Here is a 12,390-nt window from a genome sequence, read left to right on the forward strand (position 1 = left end):
TGTGTTTAACCGAGTCCTGGGGGCGGCGCTGGCAGCGTGTCAGTCTGTGGTAACCTGGCCGGGACACGCCCGCTGGGGCGAGGGAATAGTGGTTACTGGCCCGGCCGCTACTGGAGAGAGCGAGAAGAGCTGGGGGGCGCTGGAAAGCTTCTCTCTCAGCATCTGCAGGTGGCCCAGTAAAAGCTTATTCCCTCACCCACCTTGTCTCTCTACTAGCCTAGGATATAGATGGCTACAAGAGCAGGGTGAATGGCATGTCACGTCACATCAGTGTTAGGTCAGAGTTGGTCGGGTGTAGTGTATTAAAGTGCTACTGGTAGCAGTTACCGAGAGGTAGTGGAGTGCAAGAAACTGCTATTGTGGTAAACTGGTACCTGATGTAGCAAATGCCTAGATAGCAGCTTTTTGCACTATAGTGTGAGATTGCTATGTTTATAAATCTGCTATCTGTAGCAGTTATTTATTTGTATGGTCACACAAACTGAGCATGCATAAAAGCCTCTTTGCTCAAATAAAAAAAGCCTCTTGCCCCCCCCAAACGATTTTGCCAAGCACCGCTGTTGGAGTCCCACTGGGGTAACTGCTACCCCCTCTGCCCCTGCTTGTGCCAGGGTTTTTCCCCCTGACACGGCCTCACTTCTGTGCTTAACTCTGCCTCTTCTCTTCCTCCCTCCCCCTTCATGATTTTGCCCTTTAGCTCCTCTCCTAATGCTGCCCCAGCTACTTGACCCCCTGCCCAGTAAATTGTCACCGCCTGCTCAGAACCTGGCTACCCCCCTCCTCTGATTTGCCCCCTTTGCCACTTTTTAACCCCTGTCAAAAGCAATCCCCAGAATCTTATGGCCAATAAGGGCAGCGTGAAGGGCAGCGACTTCAGGAGATGTACTGAGCATGCTCAATACACCTTTACTTCAGAGAGCACTTTAATTCACTACACCTGCCATAAGCATCATAGGGATCATATGGCCAGATCCCTTACCTAACAGGTGGGGTACACTTTCACTGCCTAATTCCTGGGTCAACCCGCCTAACTTGTTTGAATTAGACTATATCATTCAGACAGACATCCCATCTCTCACTTCTCTTAAGCTCTTCCAGTAGTTAGTTAGTGGCAAGTTTAAAAAAATCATTTCCCCGTTGGATTGTTGTAGCTTGACTGGATCTTGCTTGACCCATACATCCTGTTCAGGATACAGTCTCTTACGTCACATTCTTTTACTACATATATAATTGCTGCATTTGACTTTGTTAAAATGCATGTTTGATTACACCTATTTTAATCAAGCAATCCAGATAGTGCTAAATGACTTGCCCTCATTTATCATTCCAGCTACCTTTGTGTGATCTGTAAACTTTACCAGTGGCAGAGTGAGATTAAAGTTATGAGGGGCCTAAGGCTAATAGGAGGGAAGGGCCTCAGTATGAATTACATATTGAAAAAAATTACCAAGTCATCAAATATTTATCTGCATACATATTTATGTAAAATTAAGTTTATTCTACTCTCACTACACTCAATTCTTCAATTTTCCAGGGAGCAAGTAGCTAAGCAGGAAGAGGAGAAGGCAAAGTCACAAATGATGTCATCGTAATTCAAAGACCTGATGATTTCAGCCTCAGTGCTCAAGAGGGACAAAGCACTGAGATGCTCTTGAGTCATGGTGCATTGGAAAACATTTTTTAACCTTGTTAGAAGAGAGAAGAAACGTTCTCCACTACAGTTAGTGATCATTAGTGACAAATGCTATAATGCAGTTTCAACATTTGGGAAACATTCTATCACATTGAATTCACTCATAACTCAGTACTTGCAAATAGATTTGCTTTCATCATCTTTTCTCTATCTGAGTGACGTGAATTCAACAAGTTGAAGAAACTCTTTAGTAAAATCTACGGGGAGATTGTCTGGGTACTTCTGACACAGACATTTGATGTCTTCACTGACTTTGGAACTTAAAATGTTAGGCAAAAAATTTGTCAGTACACTAAAGGTTTTGTCAATATTTTCCTAAGCCTCGATCCGATATTCTATAGTTTGTCCATGATTGTGATGAAGGTATTCACTCCGAAGGCCTCCTTGTTATTGAATGAGTGGGCAGTTGCATCATCACGTCTTTTGTCTTTTGCGGCGTTTGGCTGACTTATACTCATGGTTAGCAGTCCTTGCAGCCCCCTGAATTTCATACTCATCAAAAAGAACAGGAGTATCTGTGGCACCTTAGAGACTAACAAATTTATTTGAGCATAAGCTTTTGTGGGCTACGGCCCACTTTATCAGATGCATAGAATGGAACATATAGTAAGAAGACATATATACATACAGAGAACATGATAAGGTGGAAGTTGCCATACCAAGTCTAAGAGGCTAATTAATTAAAATGAGCTATTATCAGCAGGAGAAAAAAAACTTTTGTAGTGATAACACGGCTGCTACTCTGAATACTCATCAAAACTATCCCACATTTGTTGAAGAACAGTTCCAAGACTCATTAGGTTTACAGCAGTGGAAAGGTCAATTTGAGCATTTTGCAAGCTTAGACCTCACCTGCTGAATGGCTGAAATATATCATTCCAGATGCATTGCATCACTCAGGATATTCATATCTTTTCTTGTTGATGACTTTTGAGATTCATCATCCTTGATGCCCTCTAGCGCTTCAAGGATGTTGGGGTATCCCAGAACAACCACATTCACAGCTTCAGTGTTGGCACTCTACTGTGTCCCTGAGAGTGATTTGGGCACTGGGCATCCCTTTGGTAGTGAATCTCTAAGAATCGTCCAACGACTGGTTGATGCAGAGAGAAAAATTGTACAATCCTTGGACAAATCCAAAAAAAGAAACTGCTTCAACACAACAGTCCAGAGCAATCTGGCCAACAAGGTTGAGTGAGTGTGCAGCACGTGGTATGTAATCAACCAAAGCATTGTGCTCATTTATCTTTGCCTGCATCCTTGAATATTTGCCACTCATATTACTTGCATTGTCATAGTTTTGGCCATGACAATGGCTGATGTCAATCCCACTTTCGGTGAGGAAATCAAGTAGGTCCGAGGCAAGCTTATCCCCTGTGGCTGGTGATGTTTATGATGGTCATGAAATGCTCAACTGGTCAGCTGGGTAGCACATAACGCAAGATGACAGTCAGCTGATCTACATGTGACACCTCCGGTCCTGAGTCAATGTACACTGAAAAAATATCCCAAATCTTTGATCTCATCTACAATGGCTGATAGCATCTTCTTTGCCAGCAATGAAGTAATCACAAATAGTCTTTGATAGATATGATGTATGGCTTTTTCCACGATTTGCGTGTTCATTGAGATGCTGAGCTAAGAAAGGATCAAGCTTAATGATTAGCCCTAGAACACCAGGGTAAATGCCACTGTGTTTCGATCTAACAGTCTCATCTGAGCCACGGAATGGCAGACCACACTCAGCAAGCAAAACTATGGTTTCAGCTACGCATCTGAGAACCTTTTCCCAAAAAGCACAAGCTTCCAAAAACTGGTTTTCCATTTGGGTATCAATTCTGCCACTCTCTTTCGGGCATGGTAGCTGCTAACTGACAATGCATGCTGCTCATTCACTGCATGATTAGTAATATATGCAGTATTCTTCCAATCACTGAAGCCTTTGCAGAAAATTCCCCACTTTTTGGTATCAGAAAACAGACGACAATAAAAACAGTACACTTTCTTCTTAGAAGGCGAATAGATGAGCCATTCTCTCTTGCCAATCTGTCTGTTAGGCTTCACATGTTCAAACATTGATTTGGTCAGATAACGATTCTGATTGGTGTACTCTTGCTTTGTCAGTGAAAAGTCAACATCTAGATACTGGCATTTCTGTGGGCCCTTCTCAATCCAATGTGCAATGAGATCTTGAGAAGTCATGTCCCACTCGCCTGGATCATTGGAGAAGGATATTTTTGTATTACTATCACTAGGAAAGTCTTCAGAGGAGAGGGGCCAGACTGCAGATAAGTCACAGGAGGCTGCTTCTTTTTATCAGGCGCAGGAGCAGCAGGTTCACTTGGGCTGGTATTCGCCTGGACTTCCTCACCACCAGACTTAGTAGGAGGAAAAAACGTTAGGAGAGAAGAAGTACCTTTCAGCACTACATCTTTATTGCCGTCTTTCTTTGGCCGCCTTCAATTTCTCCATCCTCCTTTCTTCGACACAGTTTCTATTGTCCAGTGTAGGCCTTCTGTGTACAAAGTTCATTGCATGAGCCCGCAAACACTTACTTAGCCTAAAAAGACAAAATCACAACCACCATAAACTGAATTCACAATCTTGATGAATTAATATGTACAAAGCAATATCTAATGAGACAAAAAATTTCTGATGGCCCCGCTACTGTCACTCAGCTGTTACTTCGATATGGAATGGAGGGCCTACAAATAAGGCCTAAAAATTAGGGCCTAAAGTAGGACCTAAAAATAGGAGGGCCTAAGGCTATACCTTATTAGCCTATGGGTTAATCCAGATCTGACCAGTGGTGACTTTATATTTTCTTCCAGATCACTGACAAAGATATTGAAAAACATTGGGCCGAGAACAGTTCTCTGGCACTCCACTAGAAACAGCCCTATTTGATGATGACTATACATTAAGAATTATGTACTGAGTTCTATCACTTAATCAGTTAAGTGCTTTTATAGTTGCCTTGATCCACCAAATCTATATTGCATCAAAAAACATTGTTTGCTTTTCAGTAAACCTATTTTTAGTAAAACGAAGTGGACTGTCATTACTGATACTAGCAACCTTTAATTCTTTGATTAAATCCTGTATTAGCTGTTCCATGATTTTGCCTAGGATTAATGTCAGGCTAACTGAACTAAGCTTAGCTGGGTCATCCCACTTACTTTTTCAAAAACTTTTTTTGAACATATTAGCAAAATATTAGCTTTTTTTCCCTGCAGTCTTCTGGAACTTCCCCAGTTTTCCAAGATTTATTGAAAATAGACATAAATGACACACATTTCTTCAGGCAATTTGTTTAAAATGCTTGGGCACAAATTTAGTCCTGCCTATTTAAACACGTTAAACTTTAACAGATGCTTTTTTTACCTCATTCCTAGTTACAGTGGGAATAGAAAACATTTCATTGTTGCTGTAGTATGAATACATAATCCACACTTTCCAAATATTAAATATTTATTGAACTTTTCTGCATATTAAGACAATTTTATCTACAAGTAATAACAGCCGGACATCTTAAAAATAACAGCTGGACATCTTAAAAATTCCCTTATATCCTTTACCCAAAAGATTATAGATTTTTCATTGATACCTTTAGCTTCCCCTTATTAACTGTCCACACGTTTAATAACTTCTAATTAATATCTACTGATATCAACTTTCCCTTTTAAATTGCTGTTTTCACTTCTCTTCTTAACCAGAATGTTTTCTTAAGCCAAAGCAGCCTTTGTTCATGATTGCAGAATTGTGGCATCTAGTAAAATGTTCTTAAATAACTCCCAATTATTCATATTTTTCTGTTTAAATTTTCCTCCCAATCAATGTTGTTCAATTGTTTTCTGTTTTGGGAAACTGGCCATTTTACAGCATTTATGTGTTTTACTAATTGGGTTTGTATTCTTTTTTCATACATGTAGCCAGGTTGTGATTACTTGTACCTAAACAACCATTGCCCAAGACACAATGCTTGCAGTTTTTAGCACCAGACTCTGAGTCTCACTGCCATAGGTTTTAAAACACAGTGTAGACATAACCTTACAAAACTTTAGAAGGCTGTCTGTCATACATACACACATACACCTTTTTGCTGTGTTTGCACAGTGATCAGAACAATGGGGTCCTGCTCTATGACTGGGGATCCTATCATAGAAACACAGAAGATAAGGGTTGGAAGAGACCTCAGGAGGTCATCTAGTCCAATCCCCTGCTCAAGGCAGGACCAGGACCAACACCAATTAAATCATCCCAGCCAGGGCTTTGTCAAGCCGGGCCTTAAAAACCTTCAAGGATGGAGATTCCACCAGCTCCCTAGGTAACCCATTCCAGTGCTTCACCACCCTCCTAGTGAAAGTGTGTCCTAATATCCAACCTAGACTTCCCGCACTGCAACTTGAGACCATTGCTCCTTGTTCTGTCATCTGCCACACTAAGAACAGCCGAACTCCATCCTCTTTGGAACCCCCCTTCAGGTAGTTGAAGGCTGCTATCAAATCCCCTCTCACTCTTCTCTTCTGCCCAGTTCCCTCAGCCTCTCCTCGTAAGGCACGTGCAACTGAAATACAAATATCATACACACACACACACACACACTATATATATATATATATATACACACACATACATACATACATACACTCACAGGATTTTACCATTTTAAAAAGATTTTTCTAACATTAATTCTCACTGTATATTCTCTATAGCTCTGTTCCAAATTTAACAGTTTTGGCAGCTAGTAGGTTACTCTCCAGCTACTCCCATTCCTTTTTAATCATTTTATTTGGCTAGACTCTGCCCAAGATAGAGTGAATCATCTTTACTCCCACCATCTTTATGACAGTAGAAATGTGCCATACATCACAACACCCATCTAATTGTCTTGGACATTTTTGAAATATGCTACAGACTCATCCTGTTGACCTGTAGCACTGCCACAGCTAACCAAATTTCAAAGTGCCATTTTTTGAGAGAGCAATGCTGTAAGTGAAATATAATTTTTTGGTCCTTAAATTACATCCTCTCATCTGTTTTTTAATATATTAAATAAACTGATGATTTCATTGATAGCATTAATTTGAATAGACTACATGGAGTTTGATAAGCATACATTAAACTCCGCCCATATTCAGTGTGTATCACTGGTATATAACTGTTTAAAGCTTTACAGTGTTTTTCTCTTTACAAACATTTAAGCTTCCTACCACTTGTGCAAAGTAGGTAAGTATTATACGGAGGAGTAAAATGTGACATAGGTTCAGTAAATTGTCTAAGGTCATCTAGCGAACGATAACATTAAAACAAGAACAGAACCCAAACATGCTGAGTCAATTCCTCAGCTCCTATCTCCCTTCCGAGCACTAATTAGGACTGTGGGAAGAAAAATCATGTCTTAAAATCAACCATATATTGCATGAATTCCATTTGGGGTAATTATATATCATATGGAGGCAGCTTATCCTACATCTGCCTACTGTGAACTAGCCTGCACTTTCTGTGCAGCATGTGGTGCTAGCCACTATCAAACACAAGATACCAGATGAGACAGACCACAGATGTGATTCAATATAGCAATTCATATGTTCCTATTATGGCTAGCTAAAGTACCTCCCCAGTCTCAATTGCAGAATTATTTCTTCAGCTCCTCTCCTAAAAACAGTCATGTTGTATTGTTGGCATGTTCCACGACAGAGATAGTGGCACTTAAGTAGTGCATCCCAGTTCTGTTTCCTATACAACACCCTGATAATGATCTTACACTTTCCTCTGCAATGTATTGTGAATTTAGGTCATTATTTTGCTTTTTTATTAATAATTTTACATTTTGCAGAGGGCACTATCTGCATATTTTAGTAATGAGGTTGCTAAACATGCACAAACATTGATAAGTTGAACAAATCTTTTTATAAGCTCTATATAGTAGAGATACAGTACTGATTTCTGATATGGATAAAAGCAGAACTAAATCCTGCTAAATAACTTACCAAAACTGCTCCCTGTTCAAATGTATTTTGGACGCTGTTGCTGTCTCAGTTTAGGTATGCTGCTTATCCACTACAACATAGGCAGCACCTCTAAAAAGTTACCTGAGATAAAAATGTCACACCTTTAAAGACCACTATTTTGGGACTTTTCAGGACTTGAAATAAGTGCTGCATTTTATTGGACATTATTGGGAATCTCCCTTTTGCAGTGGTAGAAAGCTCTTATATCTAGCCCTGAGATATTAGACCTAAACCTGTCACAGAAATAAGGACTGAATTATGTCTGTCCCATGTGTAGGCCAGTGTAATTTTTTTGAGAAATATCTCATATAGGGTAAAGAAACAAACATTTTTGTGGCTCATTGATTTCAAATGAACAGCATCGCTTTGCAGTTGCCCAGAGGTTTGGAAGTAGCAGCTATTCCAGTGAAGATGGATAGTGTGCGGGATACCTCCAGGTGATCAACAGAAGTTTGTGTAATAAATAAGGGTGTTCTGATGCAGGTTTCACAATGTGTACATACATATGTATTTTATTAATTTATTTTGAAACTATTCTGATTGGGCACAGAGGGTTTGTGTGACTAAAAATGGTATAATTTTTAACTCCATACTGATACAATGGGACAGTAGTCTCACGGATAGAAGGCAACATCCTCCATTTGTAGTTATCACATATATTATGCGGTGACTGACTCCATCATTAATCCTTAGTTTTCTGGCAAAAACATTTTATTAAACCAAAAAATATAAGCAGGGGGATTGAAGGAAAAAGATCCCCTGGGACAGCAGCTCTGCACATTATGAAAAGGACTGACTGCTTCTTCACGGCATGGTTGTCCCACAGATGTCTTTCCTATTCACAACTGCACAGAACACCTCCCCCTCTAATAACTGTGGCAACTACTGTAATCACATAAAAAAAAGAATTAGGAAAATACTTTGCATTTTGTACTATATTTAATGTGATGCATTTTGCCTAATTAGGCTGGTTGATCCTCCTTGTTTCCAGCTGCTTCTATAGGTATCCAGACTCTTTGCAAAGAAGTGGTACCAGTAGAAGCAGCTGGAGAAAGGAAACAAAATCATCCTGTGCCTGGACAACTCAGTAACTCAGACAATCAGTAACTGGTCCTCAGACAACAGTTTGGGAATTGCTGCCACTGGGAATTCTTACCTTACCTGTCGTACCTGGCTGCCTTGCTTTGTTCTATACAGACCTTACAGTGACATTTACAAGAGTCCTGCTCTCTTCAGATATAAGGATTCTTGTCAATTTCACTTCACTGCCTTCCTAACAAGAATAGAGTGGCAGGCACAGTGGTGAAAGGTTTTTGGAGCGCCTGAGATTAGATGGGGAAATGGCAGCCTGGTTTGTTACTTGTTTCATAGTAAATAAGTGTGTTGGAACTCTATTTATTTAAAGGACATTACCAGGACAATGTGACTTGATAATAATGCATCTTTAAGGGAGGTAAAATTGTTGGCAGACTGTACTAACCTTAGAAGAGTCTCTTCAGCTTTTTCAGTGTAGGCCTTGTAGCATATGAATCAAATTAGGACAAAGACAACGGAAAATATCAAAAAAAAATTTACTGCTATAAAATTATGAAAGAGACTTATCAAGTATCTCACCTAGACTGATGAATCAATGAAACAGATTTTAGATACTTAAAGCTTAGCTTTTCTGTAGTGCCTTGTCATATTTGTTTTCTCCCCGTACTCCCCAAAAAATTAAGTTTTATTTCATGTTTGGGTCCTAGCACAGCTAAATACAACTGAATTATTTTTCCACTAACTTTCTGAAAAACAAATATTTGATCTGATTTATAGAACAAGTATGAAGCAGAACTAAGTTTAAGCAGAAAGACATGCCTTTCCAACTTGTAATAAAACATATGTAATAATACCTACCTTTCATACACAGATAGTTAAAAACTGTGTGTGTGTGTGTGTGTGTAAATATATATATATATATACACACACACACACACACACACACACAGTTTTTATCATATATATTATATATATTTTATAATCACACTTAACATATAAAACATTTTAATATAGAAATGTACAAACATTAATCAATCAATCTTAATACTCCTAAGAGGTAGATGGGTAAGATTATCATCCCCATTTTTCAATATTTCTTTTGTACATATATCTTGAGTACTAAATAACCAAGAAAAACTGGTTTGGAAAACAGTCTTTTATTGTATCCGTGCCACACATACTAGTGAAAAATAACACTCCTATAAAAAGAAAAAAAGAAAAAAGAATGCTACCTTTTCCACAACGTTTTTGTTTTAAATAAAGCTTCAAGTACTCTTACATACGTACAAAAAAAAAAAAATTCTGATCTATCTGCCTCCAACAGGCCACCACAACACACAGTAGATAAAACACAGTGGTTACAAATGTCTTTTGTTATTTCTGTGGCAAGGCAAATGGAGGGAAATGTTTCTATGAAAAAATACTGTGTGCGTAAGAAATTGTCACAATTTTATTTCACATGGATACAAATGATTATACTTAAATCTGAGGCCCTGGTGGCTTGAAATTATATAACAAAATAGAAAAATGGAAAACTAATATCCCCTACACCCTGTTTTAAAGGCAGGCACTACCAAGATTAAGGAGACTCCACAGTGTTGGTAGAGGATAATTACTGTACAAGCCATATAGCTATAATTACCTTAAGACTAAAATAAAATGCTACAGTCCTTCTAAGGCATAAACAATAATGTCTGCAAATAATATGTACACATCATACATATTTAAAACAAGACGTAATATAAACAATAATGAACAGTATATACATATGTCTCCAATTTTCTTCACTGTCTTCAAATACAATTTTACTACACAAGTGATGCAGCAACATATATATATAAATGTACTTGTAACTCTACAGTAAAGTTTTAACTTTTAGTGCTTTTATAGCACATCAGTGTAAACAGTTTTACTTGGCTTTGTTTTATATTTTAAAACATTCCTTGTTGTATTTTCAAGATTTAAAGCAATTTTTCTAATTCTTCCTTTTCACAGAAAACGAAGATTCTGGATGCTGTTTAATCATAAATAATTCATAAAATTAAATACATTCACTAAAAAATAAACTACAAAGTAAAAAAATGAAAAATAGATATTTATTGAAAGGGAAAAGAGAACCATTTCCCCAAGTAGAGCTCTGGTGGTTGAATATTCAGTGCGTTTTGATATATTTTAAATTGCTATTGCACTATAACACCCCTTTCTTTGAAATTCTTTGGGTGTGCTTCCCTGTTCTACCTAAATTAGTTTGATAAAACACACAAACCAATAACCAAGGGCCATGGTTGCTGTAGGAGTGAAGCCTTTAGAATTAGTATCACTCTTCTGTGATACTTCTCTTTAAGGAAAAAAAAACAGTCATTAGTTATGCGTGTGCCTTGCACTTTTTATGTAAATACAGTTCACATTGCTGGTCTCATTTGTCCTTGTTTAAGGAAAAAAACTGAGTTCTGATAAATTCAGCTCACTTTGAAAATCTCTGTCCATTTCTTTTCAAAATATTTCCTCATGTTGTGGCCAGCCCTGCCTATGTCAGAATCATCTTCATTAAAGGTTTCACAGTTGTCAAAAACAAGCCTGATGTCTAGAGAAAATGCTTCAAGATTAGGGTACCTGAAAGAACAGAGAGGGTAAGGTTTTTTTGGAACACAGAATCCCAGGGAAAAAAATAAAACCTACATACATCAGAAGGGAATGTAAAAATACAAATTAATGTACAGGTGACCATGAAATATTCAGTATATACTGTACATCTAAGTTATAATTTTGACATTTCTAGTTTTAATATTAACTAATTCCAGGAAAATAGTCTTTAGAGCAAAGAAGATCATTTCTATTTTTGTTTTTGATGTTTGCAGAAAGTACAGTCTAGAAGGGAGAATTCCAGGTCTATACTAGAACCAACACCAATTTTCAACCAACACTCTTCCCTCAATAGTTTTCTGGTTAAAATAATAAGGAATTATTTCCATTTTACTCCTCCCTTATTTGGCTGCATCACTGACTTTTAAATGGACTAAAGAGTTCCCTTAATTTTTCTTGTGATAGCAATCTGTCCAGCATACGGACCCATATGTGTATGTCTACATATCAAAGAAAAACCCGCGGCTGGCCTGTGCCAGCCGACTGGGCTCCTGGGCCTCCAGCTGCAGGATGGAAGGGTCCCAGAGTTCGGCGGAGTCCCCAGTGATCGCATAATGTTCTGCAAAGATGTGTGCTGACACTCATGTCGCCGCTGGACAGATCTCTGAGATGGGGACATTCTTGAAAAAGACAACGGATGAGATAGACCTTGTAGAGAGTGTATGAATAGTATCCGAATGGGTCATACTGCAAACTTGGTAACGGTGTCTGATACAGTTTGAGCTCACTTGGAGCTCTTTGGGTGATATTGCTGAGCCCGTGGCTTTTTCCACAATGGAGAGGAAAAGCCAGGGGGACTTCCTGAAAACCTTCGTCCTGTCCAGGTAGAAGGCTAGGGCTCTCCTGACATCTAGTGTGTGTAATATAACCTCCCTGTTGTCTCGGTGAGGCTTGGGGTAGAAGGTTGGAAGATGAATTAACTGCTTCGTGTGAAACGGGGAGGTTACTTTGGGAATGAATTTCAGATGTGGCCTGAGAGTAAGCTTGTCAGAAAAGAATACTGTG

General features: G+C 38.6%; 1 protein-coding gene across 1 annotated transcript in view; it reads right to left on the reverse strand.

The window, feature by feature from the left end:
* Positions 1–9,880: 9,880 nt before the first annotated feature.
* Positions 9,881–12,390, reverse strand: part of BAZ2B (bromodomain adjacent to zinc finger domain 2B) — a gene marked incomplete in the record, with an annotated part of 274,297 nt that continues 271,787 nt past the window's right edge. The window contains 1 exon segment of the mRNA XM_034785683.1: positions 9,881–11,355. Within this exon segment, the coding sequence (XP_034641574.1) occupies positions 11,202–11,355 (154 nt within the window).

This window comes from Trachemys scripta, chromosome 11 (genome assembly GCF_013100865.1).
Source record: "Trachemys scripta elegans isolate TJP31775 chromosome 11, CAS_Tse_1.0, whole genome shotgun sequence".
Taxonomy (NCBI): domain Eukaryota; kingdom Metazoa; phylum Chordata; order Testudines; family Emydidae; genus Trachemys; species Trachemys scripta.